This window comes from Atractosteus spatula, chromosome 5, assembly GCF_055471065.1.
Source record: "Atractosteus spatula isolate fAtrSpa1 chromosome 5, fAtrSpa1.hap1, whole genome shotgun sequence".
Lineage (NCBI taxonomy): Eukaryota > Metazoa > Chordata > Actinopteri > Semionotiformes > Lepisosteidae > Atractosteus > Atractosteus spatula.
The window spans coordinates 51,613,427-51,630,453 of NC_142710.1; the positions used below are offsets into that span (position 1 = coordinate 51,613,427).

Genomic DNA, 17,027 nt, shown 5'->3' on the forward strand with positions numbered 1-17,027 from the left:
TCCGCCAAATGCAATACCTCATCTTCTCTTGAATGTGACCCACATTCTGTAAAGGGCACAGCAAAGCTATTTTGGGAGGACAGTAACAAATCCTGCAACTGTGTCTGTTTAAAGCATAATTTAAAACACATGTGGATATGCCCATTAGCTCACATTCAAGTTCAATGGATATTGATAGTATGTGATTTATTAAGTAAGCATTGTACTGTAGGGACAACAGGGAGCAGTAGGAAGAGAGAGTGCTTCTGTGCAAAACTGTTTTATCCTGGATCTTCAGTAATAGCTATAATACAGTTTACTGAAAAAATAGCAACAAAGGTGAGTGTGAAAAGAGTAAACTATTCCCTTCATTAGATGTTGTGGTTTAAAAGTCAACTTAAATTCTGCAATGCAGTATCATACATGGTATCTGGCTTTCTGGTAATGGGTATTGGGTAATGGGTGGGTTGGGGTATGAATGGATTCACACTGAATTGACTACAGCAGAAGAAAATTAAGTAATGAGCTATAATTTAATGGTATGATTACTCACTCAGATATATGAAGAGCAGTAGTGTATGAAATACGCATGTTCTTTTACCCTCAGCAATTTAGAATTGTTAATGTAAAGACAAATGTAAAGACATAATGTGATTAAATGTAGTTTAGCGCTTCAAGATAACAAATAACCAAATCCCTATTTGGAACAAAAGGCAGTGTTTGTGCAGGCTGTTGGCAGGATCTTCCTCGAATTTAGTCCCAAGTGTTCCACAGCTCTGTGTTGTTTTAGGTGAACAATACATTCCCCAGTCTGAGTTTCCTTTTTGTATTCATTTCATTTTCTTCTGAATGCTCTGACAGTGTTATTTGAATATTAACCACACTTGACTACAGCAACAAAAGCAATACTATTGAATTATGTAGAGTGTCTAAAAATGCCTGCAATACATGCAGAATACTTGGCTGTAAATGCATAATGTATGTAGAAAGTGTGCAGTGTGTTTTGTTTCATATGTATTGAGATCTTTAGAAGTGGGCTAGTGTCACAAGAATTTACGGGTCATATATGGGGTTTCATTTATCAGGCTCTTCATGACAAACGTTAATTGGATCCACATTTTGAAACTGGAGAAACTAATATGGCTGAGCAGAGAGCAGACTCAGACCTCATTACATTGTTTAAATTGCATATTAACTCATTCAAGCTTCAATTTTTGTCATTATTTCAACCATAGTTTACTTGCTAGTGTGACTTTTAAATATTTCTAAATCAGGGTTATCACATAAACATTTGTAATTGTTTATGTGATATACACGTTTATGTGGTAGTTTTACTTTTGCTTATACTATATGTTGAACACTAGCCATTTAAAAGTTACAGTTTTTCCTTAATCATTGTAACATTTTATTATTTTTTGATATGGAGATACAATGGAACTGGTGAAACAGACATTCCTAGGTGAACTTGTTGTCTTTTTGTACATGAGAATAGTTTCAAAAGAAGAAAATAAACAGAAGTGTTAAAACTAATTTCTTTTAAAAAAAACGAGTTTTGTCACTCCCATCTTTTATATGGTAGCTAGTTTATTTTTATTTTTATTTAAACATGACATTGCCTGTGTGTTACTAAATATTGATGCAGTTAGGTTAAGAGTGAAACGAGGCTGCATTTTGTTTCCTACTATTTAGGCAATTTCACCCCTCACTGGAGGCCTTAATAGAAATGATTGCGCTTTCCGGTTGACTAAAAGATACTCTGCAGAGAGCAGTTTTATTTTATACATCTGCTTACCCCCTTGACCCTTACAACTGATTAATTGAAAACATTGAAGCATGAATATTTCATTGACAGTGCAGGCCACATCACTGTCCTGTTTCGGAAAAAGGTAGCTGCTATGAGAACATAGTGTTAGATGAGGAGTGTCCTGTGTCTATGGACATTGCTGTGTAGTTGCATCTGCTAGTTTTCCAAATCTTTTCACAGATTCATGGATGTGTGCTTGACCACAGAAAAAAAGAAGTGAGCCCTGTAGTTTTGCTGAGATTTGTTCTCAAGGATAATTGCAGAATATTTAAAAGACTCAAAGGGAAATTTTGGAAATTTAGACTTAAGGTGTTTTGTCTTGTTATGCCTAGGTTTTGTGTATGCGCCTCTGTGTTTGATGTTCTAGATAGATTTTCTACAAAAAAAAACTGTTTTTCTCTGCATTTTCCTAGATCATAAAAAAATGGGATTTTTCTGATCACATTAACCACAATGTCTTTAGATGTTCACACACCCAAAATAAAATATTCATTTTGTGGGATGTGATAAGATATTTAGTTTGTAATTAAAGCAATAAAGTGCCTTTAGTTCACAATATCCAGTTGCCTTTCTCTGCTGGATGTAAGGGGAGTCCAGTATTTCCTGTATGTAGTTATGGGAACTCGAGCTTGAAATGGGATCGACATACAGCAGCTGTGTCGTCTGTTTTTCCATCGGGAGTCTAAGTAATCTGTAGCTTTCATTAATATTTCACAAAAAGATACAACTGGAGAAGAATGGATTGAAACATCATACCTTCAAGGACCACTTCACAGCATTATCCAAATAATGATTGGAGAAATTGAAAACTCCTCTGTTAATTAATCCTCCCATGTGCTGGGCACTGTATATTAATGGTGTTAATGATATTCAGTCCTCTACATGTTTTTCTGTGATACTAGAATCGTCTGGGATGCTCTTCTTGCAACTGTTATAAAAAAAGCAATTAAACTGAAAGGGAACCCGGCTTCTCAGATCCTCTGCTGTTCCAAACCAACTTTACACTGAGAAAATATATAGACTGCAAACTCCATGTAAAAAAACATTGTTTAGTATTATCCTCTTCCAGCATCTTCAGGTTACCCTTCCTTTGTATTGTATTCCTTTGTAGTATACATTAAAAGTTTGAAGATTTCTTATTTTATTTTATATGGAATAAAATAAAAAAGTGACAGTTCTTTCAGATGCCATTTGAAAGGCAAATGTTGATCTTGGTAATTCCTTAGTTTTATGTCACAGTAAAAACTAGGTATGTTGGACTGGAATTTTCCAATGACCATTTTTTGTTTGTGTTTCAAATGGGAAATAAAAGCAAACATATACCCGTATTTTTCTAACTTTTAACTTGTCCACCTTCTTTCCAGAAGTGGAACAGATTGAAGCAATTGCCAAGTTTGATTACATTGGCCGGTCGCCCCGGGAGCTGTCCTTCAAAAAAGGTGCCTCCCTGTTGCTGTATCACAGGGCTTCAGAGGACTGGTGGGAAGGACGTCACAATGGAGTGGACGGTTTGATACCTCACCAGTACATTGTGGTACAAGACATGTAAGCTGGTGTTTATTGTCTGATGCGTTTAAGATACTCAGCCTTTCTTCCTGAGTAAGGTGCATGTGCCAGGCTGGTGAACCTAAGGTTAAGATGAAAACTTAAAGCCACTGGTACATTTTTTTAAAGGAAATGTATCATTTTTAATTATAGTTGTTGATGCCTAATTGATGGCTTAGAAAAGATTCTCTCTTTGCAGCTATAAAGGCATTTTTTTGCTTACTCAGCCTAAACCTGCTGGTAGTCCAATATTAAAACCCCATCTATTTTGTCTAATTTAAGACCAGTTGACATTTTTGGAATTGGTAGGTATTTATTTAAAATAATATTAAGGCTGGCATTGATTTTATCTTTATCCACGCGTGTCTATGTATTTATAGGTATTTTTGTCTTAATTTGTTTTCCCATTGCTTTGTACAATGTCTGCAGTGTCATGTAAAAGACAGCATAATTATACACTAAGTAAAATCTGTTTCAGCTTTGCTTAATTTGCACCATTTCATTAGCATTGCAGTGATGCCGATGTGTTGCTGGTGATAATGTTATTAAAACAGGTTTATGTGTTCCTGCTAATTAGGGCGATGTGGAAATAAAATCACTGACATTTGACTGTGCAGATGACTACCTCATCATTATTCATGAGGAAATAAAACTAAAGAATTCTTGCATATATTTACATACTGAGAAGGCAATCAAATTCAACAGATCCTATTGGCTCCAGTCCTTGTCTGTTACATTTCTAATGCTTTTGAATTATCAATAAAATAATTGTAATGGTTCCAAGGACAAGGTCTTATAAACATCTTGAACAATTTGAAGGTTTTTAATTATGCCTTTACTTTTTTGATTAATGATTTGTAAGCCAGCAGAAAAAAATGTAGATGCAGATCCAGCATGCTTTGGCACAAGACCATCATGACAACTTAAGAATTTTCAGGCTAAATTTAATATCTTTTGAAAATCGTATTATATCAGTTTCCTGCATAAAAAAATAAAATAAGTGCTATGCAACAAATGAGAGCAATAGATTTGATGTCATTTGTAATTGCATTCATTTTGTTGGTCTTCCTATGTGCAGGACATGTACTGTATCACGAACAGCTTTATTTCAAGATAATTCATCATCTAATTTTACTGTGGTTTATCTGTAGTAGGAGCATTTACTTTAATTGGTAAAATAGTGGAGCAACTTTGCTACTCATAAATGTAATGTTTTGCAGCTTTCTCAGTGAATATAGAAATCAGATGTCAAATTAGCACGTGATGGACATATTTTCTTGTATTAACTTTCCTCTAAAATGAATTGAGATGAATTGTCTGGGATGTGAGTGCTCCAACCTGACAATTGCTTGTCCCTCTCTATAATGTGTATACAGGGATGATGCATTCTCTGACAGTCTCAGCCAAAAGGCAGACAGTGAAGCAAGCAGCGGGCCCCTTTTAGATGACAAGGCTTCGTCAAAGAATGACATCCAGTCTCCCTGCGAGCACTCTCCAGACTACAGCTTTGGTGGAGTAATGGGCAGGTGTGTACACATTACTTTGGTATAGGACTTGGTTCTTTTTTCCTTTGTTCTCATTGATGTCTGTCAGTGAGATTGAAGAATATATTTTGCGTTTTATCTCAGTTGACAAATGGTTAACTGAGATAAACCTAAAAATATTTTTTTCACATTTTATTTAGCTTTCTATTATCGTATGCTGTAATCTATGGCAAAGTGTTCAAGTATGAAAGGAATATTGATTTGTAAATTTACATTTTTAAATCATGTGTGGATTTTGAGATCTCTTTTTCTCATTGTGGAATTTTCTCTTTCCTTTTTTAGTCCTCATTAATATTTTTTAGAAATGAAATATGCTTCACCTTAGCCCAGAGAGTCTACACTCTGATCCTGGGACATTTCTGGACTTTGGGTGATTCTGATTCTTAGCCAAAAATGTTCAAGCTGCTCACCATTGTGCAGCTTTGCAGGTGATAAGGCTTGTTATTATAAGCCTTGTCATTATATGGCTTAGTTTGCCTCAATAGACCTCAAGGATCCCTTTTTTATTCCAATTTGGCCTGCTCATTGGATGTGCTAGTGTTTTGCTTATTAGTGCATCTCCTATAAATTGAATGTTACCATTTGGCTTTATATTAAACCACCAACCTTGTGAAAATGCATGGATGCAGTACTGTATTAGTGCATCCTTGACTCACTTTTCACCATAATATGTTTGTTATAGTTTTAAATGCCAGGGCCACATCCTCTCTAAATGAATTGGCTCCTATCCAGATGAATTGTAGAGACTGGCCTTCCTTATTGCCAGGCTGCTCAGTGTTGGTGGGCTCATTAAACACTCCAACAGGGGTACTGCTGCATTCATGAAGAATGGCTGCAACTCCAGGATCTTGTGAGTGCCAACTCCGTGCCTGTGCAGAATTTCAAGACCTGTGCTACTGGCTGAATCCTCAGGGGAGACAACCTCAGCTGCCTACTGTAGATCCTAGACCTGGGCCTAAAAATAGGACCTTTCTTTGTGATACGTAGTAAGTGCATTTGTACACAGAACCATGCGTGGTGGTAGCATTACATGCTTGAAAGAAAATGTTTAGACTGTTAGAATCCTGGTTCCCTGAAACAGAAACTTTACCAGCACACATCAAGGCCACTGCATTCCTGTGCAGCTTGATTTGGAAGCAGCCTCTATGTCTTTCCATAGGGACCTCATTGGGCTTAATGGGAAATTAACAGTACATTAAGGACTCTCCAAGGGGCATTAATAAATAAGCCTTCTGCATTCGGGGTAAAGGCAAGGGGCATAATTCATCATTCAAGGATCCAGATTTATGGGAATAACTTAGTGTTTCCACTTTGGTTTTTCCAGCTCAATATACAGATTTAGTGTACTGTACCTGCTTGAGGTTCAGAAAGATCTGAGATCACCACTGTGAAATACCAGTGTGCCTTGTTCATTCATGTCCACAGGGTGCGTTTAAGATCTGATGGGGCTGCTATCCCTCGACGCAGAAGTGGTACTGACTCCCACAGCCCCCCCAGAGGGAGTGGTCCAGTCATTGATACTCCCCCTAGAGCTGCGGCCTGCCCAAGCAGCCCCCACAAGATATCGGTAAATAGGGGCCGTGTGGAGAGCCCTGAGAAACGGAGACTGGCCACATTCGGTAGCGTCGGCAGCATCAATTACCCTGACAGGAAGACCTTGCCCGAAGGCCATCCCCTGAGGCCAGTGCCTAGCTCCACGCGACACAGCAGCCTGGGAGACCACAAGTCACTGGAAGCAGAGGCCCTGGCAGAGGTAATGAGAGACACGTGTGTTCATTCAAGTAGACCAGGCCTGTTTATTTCAGTTAAGAACAAGGAATTACATCATTCACTTGACAGGATTTGCACACTCCTTCTTTTGTTTGACTCCAAAACTAATACTGCTGTTTCTAAAAAAGGTAACAGTTACAGGTTGAAGTGACGTCATGATAAATAACAGACTTAAAAATTAATTGAGCTGCAAACATACTGTAGTAGTGATTTAATAGTGGCCATATTTGTAGCATTTAGTGAACTGAAAAGTAGTAGTGTACAGAGCAAACTGCTTAAAGGGAATTATAGCCCTTGATTTTTTTATAGCTTTTAAACATTAAAAATAGTTTAGAATTGTTTTGTAATGAAAGCAGTTTATTTTAAAGCATCTTTCTCTATGCTGATCTTCATTTGGTAACTTAGTTTTCACTTGAAGATCACAGTTTCCCTCTTTTGAAGAGAAATGGTGCCTGTCAGTCAATTGTTTGAGTAGGGGGATTGGTGCAAATGGGTAATGCCACTTTTTAAATAGAAATGTCAGAGTAAACTCATACTCATGGTAAATATATATCCGTAGAAGTAAAATTAATTTAATTTCTTACACTTAGTCAGCCAGTACTCTTCTTCAATACCAATGAAACGGTGGCCCATAATACTTTGTAAGTGTCTGCAAACCCATTGAAATGTCAAGTGGAACTGTCCACTCTTCCAGTTGGCATTGACCCTTCTGGATGTCACTACAGAACTTGCCACATGTCAGTAGATAAGTGATTCTGTTGGAAAATGGGTTGGAAGAGTCTTCTCTTCCTTGATCCCTCCCAGCAGGTACAAGGTCAGTGCTGTAAGTTGAAACCAAAACATGCAGTTGTTCTCTCTAGATTACATTCATTTATGTAATGAAGAGTAATTTTCAATTGTAAAATGAAGCTAACACTCTGGTAATTTCCTCTAAAACATGCAAGCGGTGCTATAAATGGAATTCAGTGATGTAAGGTTTGACTGAAATAATCTGACCTTGCTCTACTAAGTATAAATGCAAGTAAAAAGCTATTATTTCCCATTTGTATCTTCCTCGGTCCTTGGATCTTTTCATTTGCTAAGGTTTCTAGTTGCCTCATTCTCATGGCCAAGCTGTTGTTCCCTCTCTGAATGCCAGACCTGTACCAGATTGCTTCTTTCTCCCATTAAATGGTGCTTTAAGTTTTGTTCGAAACTTTTGAGATCTCTGTCTTCTCAGGACATTGAAAAGACCATGAGCACTGCACTGAATGAGCTTCGGGAGCTAGAGAGACAGAACACTGCTAAACAAGCTCCCGATGTTGTTCTGGACACCTTGGAGCCCATGAAGAACCCGCAGATGGGCTCTGTGAACTCGGAGCCCGCAAGCCCCCTGCACACCATCATGATCCGCGACCCTGACGCGGCCATGCGCCGCAGTACCAGCTCTACGACCGAGATGATGACCACCTTCAAGCCAGCACTCTCTGCCAGGCTGGCTGGAGCCCAGCTTAGGCCGCCTCCCATGAGGCCCGTCAGGCCCGTGGTCCAGCACCGCTCCAGCAGCAGCAGCAGTTCCGGCATGGGCAGCCCAGCCGTCACTCCCACGGAAAAGCTATTTCCCAATAATTCCTCAGATAAATCTGGCACAATGTAGCTGGAGAATAGCATCACACCGGATCACAGTAGGGTGAGGTGGCCGAGGGTAAATAAATGTCTGTTCAAGGCTGTGATTTTTGTCAAGCAGTGGTAGCTCAGAAGCTGAGCAAGTTTTATTATTTTTTTTGCTTTCTCTTGGACTCTAGGCACCTGAACTGAACCTTAATTATCACAATAACCAGCTCTAAAGTCCAAGATCTAACATCCATTTCAAACTAATAAACCAGATACAGCTCCATTTGACACTTTTTGAATATTAACATGTAATGCAGTGTAATGACAATGGAGCACAAGTATGAAAATACGTTACACATTTTAGTTGTAATTTTAACTCAGAAATTTACATTTTCTTTGGCTGGTCATTTTTCATGTACTGCAGATGAAGCAATACAAATGAGTCTGGCATTATTTCATGTTCTGCCCTGGTCAGTTAGATGATTGACCACATTATCTTGCTCAGTCAGCCTTCTTTGCAGAGATAAGAAGCATCCTTGGGATCTGACTTCCATCTCAGACTGGATTATGAAAACATGTTAAGGACTTTGTCTCAAAGGTTGAGCTTCATGCTTACCAGTATCAGCTTTTGAGTTGTACATAGAAACAAGAGGTAATCCTTTGGTTTGTGGCATAAGGGATAAACATTCAAGTGACAGAATAGCAAAACTGCATGAGTATAAAACATGCAGATATCATACAAACCAGAAGCCAAAATACAAACTATTAGTCAGAAACCTGTGGTAAGATATGTAGTTTAACTTGTATAATATTGATGAGTAGTTTAATTTTTGGAAGTGTTTACCTTGTACAGGCCAAGACTGAACAGGCAAGGAGATGAGAATGGCATTTTGTCATACAAAAAATAGTGTACATTTAAACAAAATGGGTCTGAGTTCATGTTTCTTTTTTTCTCTTTTTTTAACTTTTGTTTCTGCATGGAGCATGAACCACACGACAAAGAAAACCTCATATTCTGCTATTTGGACAAATAACTGCATTTTGAATATATTATATTCTTGTTTTGATGCACTTAGAATTAATGGATAAAACAAAGATCAGTATTTTTAGATTTAAAAATACGTATTTGCAAAACATACCTTAAACTTTCGCTGACAAAAGACCATTTATTTATACTAGTTATTTATATTATTTTTATTCAAGTTAAACTTAACATAGATTTAAGCATTAATATTATTAATTAATTATTACCTGACCGTGGCAATATTTGTAACTTCAAGTTCATATATTTCATCAGTCATGAAATAGGAATTACATTTTTTTTGTAGTCTATACACTATTGGAAACACTGTCCAGGTGAATTGTCATCCCCACAGTTGGTGAGAATTGGAAATCTCTGTAAAAGAGAAAAAAGTCACAAGGACTAGAAAATATATCAATACCCTAAATAAAGGAGGCATTACAATCTAGCTAACATTGTCTAGGGTGGTGTCTTATACTTTCTTTTGTTGATGCATTTTAAAGCCTAGGCTTCCAAGTATTTCACAGGTTTGTGAAATTCATAAATTTTCTTTCCTGGGTGGAGAGGTGGCACTGTGGCTAAGGACCTGCACCTGTGGCTGGAAGGTTGCTGGTTCAAATCCCATGGCCGGCAATGGAATCCTACTCTGTTGGACCCCTGAGCAAGGCCTTTAATCCCACCTGCTCCAAGGGCGCTGCATAAATGGCTGACCCTGCGCTCTGACCCCAAGCTTCTCTCCCTGTCTGTGTCTCTGTGAGTCTGATAGGGAGCAAGCTGGGGTATGCGAAAAAGACAAATTCCTAATGCAAGAAATTGTAAATGGCAAATAAAGTGATCTTATCTTGTCTTTTTCCATGGGCTGCAACTGGTGGAAATTAAACTTTCAGTTTTACCTGCCGAGAGGTCCTTTTTAAGAAATGTATCTTTCACTAATCTTTCTTTTTGACCATTTAGGGTCACTTGCTAGATCCTTTTAAAGTTCTAAGATACACCCAAAAAAAGCATTGCCTACCTTTTTGAACACTTTGCAATTGCTTTGGCAACAAAGTAAGGGAAAAAAAATTCACACTGAATATTTCATTTTTTTAAAGGAAAGCAAAATTCCGTGCATGTACTGATCAGGTGCCATAAAACTTGCAGATCTGGAATTAGAAGGGGAATTAATACACTGCTGTGCAAAAGTTTTAGACATTTTGCAATGTTCTGTTGTTTTCACTAGTCATTTTTTCCTTTTTTATGCAGAAACACAGTGAAATGATGATTGAAAATTAAACATCAGTGCTACTGATGTTTTAGACAATCATTGTTTCAGTTAAAATACTGGGATAGACTGGTATTTTTTTAGAACATAATAGTGTGTCAGTTAGATTACGTTAGTGATAGATCCCACTGCTACTGTACTTACTCTTTGGCTTATAATCCAGTACATTATCTAATGTTGATATAATAAGCTCTTTAAGTATTTATTTGAAAATTAGTAGGATCAATAAAGTAATCAAGAGGTTTGTATCAAAGTACTGCAGTAGAGTGGACCGGAGGGCTCACACATTCAGTAGTTTTGAATGAGCTGCTGCAACACTTCTTATTGGCTGCTAATGTACAGTATAGTGATAAATGGCTATTATTATATATTTGTTGTAATCGGGTATTTGAGATTCTGATTAATGTGAATAAAAGAATGCCAAAACACAAGCTTCATCTCTTCTAAACCAAAACTGAGTTGCATTATTACCAAATTTAGTATACTGATAAACAACACTAGTGGAGTCTTTGAGGAAACTTTGAAGCTCCCAGTGTACGTACACTGTATCCACAGATTGTATCTCAGATAAGGTAAAAGACATTTGCAAAGCAGTGTATAACATATGACAGAGTTGATTTGTGGCAGCTGTAACGCTGTGTGATAGGCCCATTGAAAACACTTTGCTCTGCCCTAATTTGATTATAAAAGTCTGTTTTTACAAGTGTCTGGTTCAGTTATTGTTAGGGTTTCTGCCACAGAAATTAAGGGCTAAATCATAATGGGCTCAGAAACCTTCTTTAGTATACGATTAGGGTGGCCAACCCTAATGCTGGAGAGCCACAATTCAGCAGGTCTTACACATTATCCTTACAAAGGACTTAAAGACTTGAAACATGAGTTGTGGTCAATTTAGTAAATTGGTTCAGTTAGGTCAGGAAAGGCCAGCCGTGGTCCTTATGAGTGACAGGTTTTTGATTTTCATTTTAAATGTTCTCTAAATGGCTTAATTGTATAAATCACTTGCTGAAGGAGTCAAAAGGAAATTGTTCCCAGCCTTTACAAAGTGATTTAATAAAACCTGCTGGATTTTCACTCTCCGGGACCAGGGTTAGAGACCCCTCTATTCCTGCACACATTCGATTTACACAGTTGTTCATTTGACCTAGAACCAGTCTGTATTCATATCAGGTTTAGCATGAAGAACAGAAACAAATGAAGTTAGATATTCCACATAGAGTATATCCCCAGAGCTTTACAAGATTCATATCTCATTGTGTTTAATGCTTATTTAAGTGCCACTTTTTTTTAAATTATTTTGTGAATGTTTGGTGAAACAAGATGTTTTTGCCATCTACTAACAGCTTCTTGCCTGTTCTAGTCAACTTTATGTATTGCTTGTATTACTGCAAAATATGCTGGAAAGTACTGTTACACCTGTTTTCTTTAACTGTAGTAATAACCCAAAATCTAACAGATTCTAGTCAATGCCATTAATTTGCACTTAGTGATTAAAAGGCTTGATGTAATGATGAAACAATGCTTATGAATTAACATTCCAGTGTTATGCTTTCTTTACCAATCCTCCTCACTGCCTGTATGCAAGGTGTTGCAAACAAATTCCTCTCTGACATCAATTATTATATCTTTAACGTTCAGCGTGGGATATTGCATAGTTCTAATGGGAATCAGAATTAGATCAGACACGTAGCTCGAAATGTCACTTTTGAAGAACTTACGTCATTAAGAAGTTTTCACACTTGTTTGAAAGCGTCTTTCCTTCTTCACGCCACCATTTTACAGCATTATGGGTGCTCATTAATTAGTATGTGAAGGTGCTTCAGTTCTTGAGCAAGTGAATATGTTATTGATGTAACAATGGACGCAGACTGTTTGTGGTGCCTTTCTGTTTCAACACGCACAAAGTACCTTAACCTTGCTTTTGAGAAGCTGTGCAAACAGAATCCATTGAAAGCTTACTGTCAGAACTGACAACATTGCTGTCCAATTTTAAATGAATTTCAAAAATTGCTCATTCAGCAGTAGTTTATTTTCAGATTCTATTAGAGGCCCATATTCTGTCCTTCAGCATTACATTATGATGACTGGAAAAAAGCTGGGATTAAAACTGGAGTTCGTCATCCGAAAGTTGCTGTTCAGGTATTGCTCAATTCAATTCATGTGCTTTTCCACCTTTGGCAGACCTATTTTTAAATCTTTTTTTTACCTTAACATAGCCTACATATACTGTATTTGCTAATAGCTAAGAGGTTGGTGCTATAATGCCTACTATGATCACTGAGCAATACGGTTATATACTTTTTCATTTAACATCTTAAAAGTACAACTGAAAAAATGCAAACTTTCACATTTAAAATTCATTCCAAATGAATAGTAAATTGACATTAAATCAAGATATATAGCAGAAATTGTTCACATTTGCATTTTGAGTGCTGTTATAACAAGTCTGTATGGTTGTACATGGCTGTCAGGATCAGGATCATATTATTATTACTAATTTTGATGCAGGTACAGTAGGAGTCTGGATTCCTTGGAGCCACTATTTTCTATTGACATATTAAAAGTTATGTGTATTTTACTTTTGCTGGTGAGAGGATTACTGTTTGATTAGATCACAGAATTGAGCTGTAGACCCACTGTCAATAAACATCTACAGTAGGTAATTGGTAGAAACCTGCATGTAAGCTTTGTGCTGCAAAGCTGTTAGTTCTTTTGTGAAAAGATTAAGATGGGCTCTAGATTTCCCACACAAAGTCTCAGTATGTCCCAGTAATCCTCCAGTGAGCTGACATCTCTAGAATGATTTTTTCATGTGAAATTTGGATTAGACAAATAGAGTTGAAAAAATGTGTTGAAATTTAAAATCTTACAGCACCATGCAAATTGGTACAACACAACAAAATAAAGCACAACATTGATCTTTCCCAGATGAGCAGCAAAACTGTCTTGCACATATCTTGAAACTACCAGATATGCATTTTTAAAATTAGAATATATCATTGTTTCATATGGGACAAGCAAATATGAAATATGTGTATTAAACAACATACTGTATGGTATACTTCTGAATGTTCCTCACCATAGAGTTAGAGAAAATAAAATGTGTGAGTAATTGATGCCTTCCCCTATATGTATAAGAACTTTAATCAGATATTATGTGATATAATCCTAAAATGTTCTTGTTCCTCATGAATATCAAAGAATTGTGGTAAATCTATTGTGTGATGCAATCAGAAGGCAGTTTTGAAGGAGTATTACTAAGCAGTGTAAGCTTAGGTATATCGAGGGCGACCATTTGAAGCCTTGATTTGGGATTGGGGAGAATAGAGCATATCTTAAAAAGGATCTTATTCTGTGTTTTAAGATTTCTAGGTTGATGTTTTGATTGTAGCTTTCAGTGAGTCGCTAAGTAGATCATAGTGGCTGTCTAATGGCAAATATAAATATTACAGCTCTCTAGCTTTCTAGCACAAATAAAGAAATTAATGAGCAAAACCTTTAAGAGGAGCAGTTTCTCATGGCTCGTGTATGTGAGGGTTTTCTAAATGTGATTTTTTCACACATTGTTAATATTTAAAGTGCCACCATAAACCAAGAGTAAGAATTTTAATAGGTATGAAAGGAATCACAATCTTGAAGCCCATTTCCAGTCATTAAATGAGAAACAAAAGCTGTTTTCTTTCTTGTATCTACAATCCAACAGCAAGCACGTTATGTAAAATAGTAATGCGTAAAACAAAAAGCACAGGATGTTTTGTTCTTGATATATAAAAACTTAACCTTATTATGCTGTATTATTAACATTCATTGTTACTGTAGTATTTTGCTAATTTATTGCCTTTTTAATTTTTTGAGAAGTATTTTTTTAAAGTGCATTTTGTGCACAAGATGAGTTTTTAACAAACGTAAAATAGCTTACTTTTTTAAAACTACAGTTTACATGATCAGTAATGTTTGAATGCTGTGGTCGCTGATGGATTTTCTTTGTCTTCCTCTGATTTGTCTTGCTTCAGGATCTTTATAGAGTCTGCCATTATTCATGCATCAGCTGAAGGATAAGTCTTTCAATGCTGTTACGTAATGAACCATGTTGGTATGCATTCATTCTCTGCTTGCCAGTGCAAATGGCTGAAGTCAGGAAGGAACATCTAATACAGAGCATAATGCAGAACTACTGCCCCACTTTAAAGATCTCTCCTATTCAAAAGATCATTGTGAACATCAATGTTATGCATAAATATCACATCAATGACAAATATGTGTCTTTTCAAACCTTTTGCTTTCTGGTATAACTGCCAATCAACATTTTTTCTTGCCTTGAGATGTTTTACTCCGGTAAGGGGATAAACGCATATGAACATGTTTTAAAAACTCCTCTCTGGAGTTCTTGTTAAGTATATGTGGATATTAATTTGATCAGAAGAGGAGCGCTGCAGCTCTCTCATTATGTATAAAAGGCAAAGTTATAGGAAATATATTACGTTCTTTTTTTCCAGTATTAAAGGTCTCTGATACATGCTGTGTCCACCATTCAGAACAAATTGATTTCCCTTTTAAGACTTTTTTTCATCAAATGAGCTGCCTGCTTTTAAAATGGTAACCTAGTGTGACTTCTGCTTTCCACATTTACATTCTACCAAGGTGATGCTTTGCAGTATTGTATGCACAGTGGGCTTGTTTTAAAAATGTCTTCTAGAACTGTAACAGGAAGTAGTGCACTTTTCTTCTCTTAATTATAAGTAACCTTTAGGGTGTGCGTTAATTTAAGGAATGTATAATAAATTAGGAGTATTGTATTTAAAGGATATGAGAGAATACTTCTTGGCTACTGTTATAAGCTTGTCATCAGCTCTTGCCTGGCACAGCCAGATTTTTATATAGGAAAATAATTGGCTGACCTTCTATGATGTTGGATGTTACATTTAATTATATTCTTTCCTGTAATGTCTAATGAGATTCATTAATGAGTGTCTGAATCTTCTGTAATGTAATGTACACCAAGCCATTGGTTGGATGTTGAGAATCCTAATGTCCAAATAAATATAGCTTAATTTTTTCCTGGAGTATTTTCTATAATTTATCCTTCATCCAGATGCCTGCGAATTACCCATGTTGATTCTACATTTCTTACTATGGCTTCGTATTTATGTTCTTATAAACACAGTATACAGACTTAAGTCAGCCTGTAAAGATTAGATCTTCAAGTAGGTAGCTGCATCAGCATGTGTAGACTGCAAAGGAACAAGTAAAGGTTTATTCCATGCTGAAAAGAAACATAACGTTTCGGCTGTGGAGCCTTCTTCAGGTGTGATTAGATTTTGCTGCTTAAAATTAACCACATTTCAATATTCAACCATGAGGATCTATGTACAAAATGATGTTTTAGTAAGGGGTGTATATTATGGTAGGTAAAATTATACACTGCATTTTTGTAAAAAAAACAGCTTCTTTAAAACAGCAATAACTCTCATTTCTTCAGTAATGTACAGTATGTGTGTGGCTAGTAATAGGTACTGTACACTCTTTACACTTCATAGCAAAGGGGTTTCCAATCTCAATCAAGTAGCTTCATCAAAAGACAGCAAAGGCATATTTTTTTAGTGTCAGACTATCACATTGTCTCTGTGGTTTGCAAGTTGCTGATAAGGATAGCTTGCTTATGCTCCAGAGAGGCCTGGCAGCTCCTCCTGTCTGAATCTGTTTTTCTTAAGCCATGCCTGCTATCTCTCAGGAAGATTAAAAGTAATCTCTGAAAGCAAAACATCACTCGTCTCAAATGCTGCCAAACAGTTTGTCCCCAGTGCAGTTGTTGTTTTCTACAATAGGAAAGGGAATAGTATACATTTCCTAGTGTCCCAATATATCCTTCTTGCTAAATAGTCAAGAATACTGTATGTCAGTCAAATTAATAGGGGCTTGTATATACACTTCAATGCACGTTGAAGCCCAAACCATCACTAAATTCCTAGAAAATCAGCAGTGTTTTTCTTTTCTATGCTAAACCTGCTCTTCAATGTGATGGCTTTCATTGCGTAATTGTGTACTGTATGTCCTCACTGAAAATAGGCCAGGATAGCCCATGTACCCTCCTCCTGCATACTTCCGTCTGTGATTAAATATGAGGTTAAACCTATTGGCTTGTTATCCATGCCCACATTATTGAATGCGATCACTGTCATTGCTTTAACAGAGCGAACCATGAGATTGGGCTCATGAAAGCAGACAAAATGACTCCTCATGCTTTTGTAAAGCTCTAAGTGAATATTTAAAAGGTTTATTGTTCCTTGCTTCCTAAAGGACATTTTTTTTCATTTTTAATACAAGGAATGCTGTGTAGCAAATAAAACTGAGGTCTGCAATGTGTTATTTTAATTATGTATAAATGGCACGAGAAGCATGTTTACTTCCATGCTGCTTTCAAATAGAAGGTCAAGCTAAAGAGAAATACAGGCAAATTGCAGTGTTTTTAATATTTCACCTAAGACTCTATGACCTAGATCTATGATCAAA

At 36.7% G+C, this 17,027-nt stretch overlaps 1 protein-coding gene across 1 annotated transcript in view; it reads left to right on the forward strand.

Moving 5' to 3' along the window:
• Positions 1–15,579, forward strand: part of srgap3 (SLIT-ROBO Rho GTPase activating protein 3) — a 102,614-nt gene extending 87,035 nt beyond the window's left edge. The window contains exons 19-22 of the mRNA XM_088917175.1: positions 3,148–3,328; positions 4,705–4,854; positions 6,298–6,625; positions 7,862–15,579. Of these exons, the coding sequence (XP_088773301.1) occupies positions 3,148–3,328; positions 4,705–4,854; positions 6,298–6,625; positions 7,862–8,278 (1,076 nt within the window). The 3' untranslated portion in view covers positions 8,279–15,579. The remainder of the gene's footprint in view (positions 1–3,147; positions 3,329–4,704; positions 4,855–6,297; positions 6,626–7,861) is intronic.
• Positions 15,580–17,027: the final 1,448 nt, after the last annotated feature.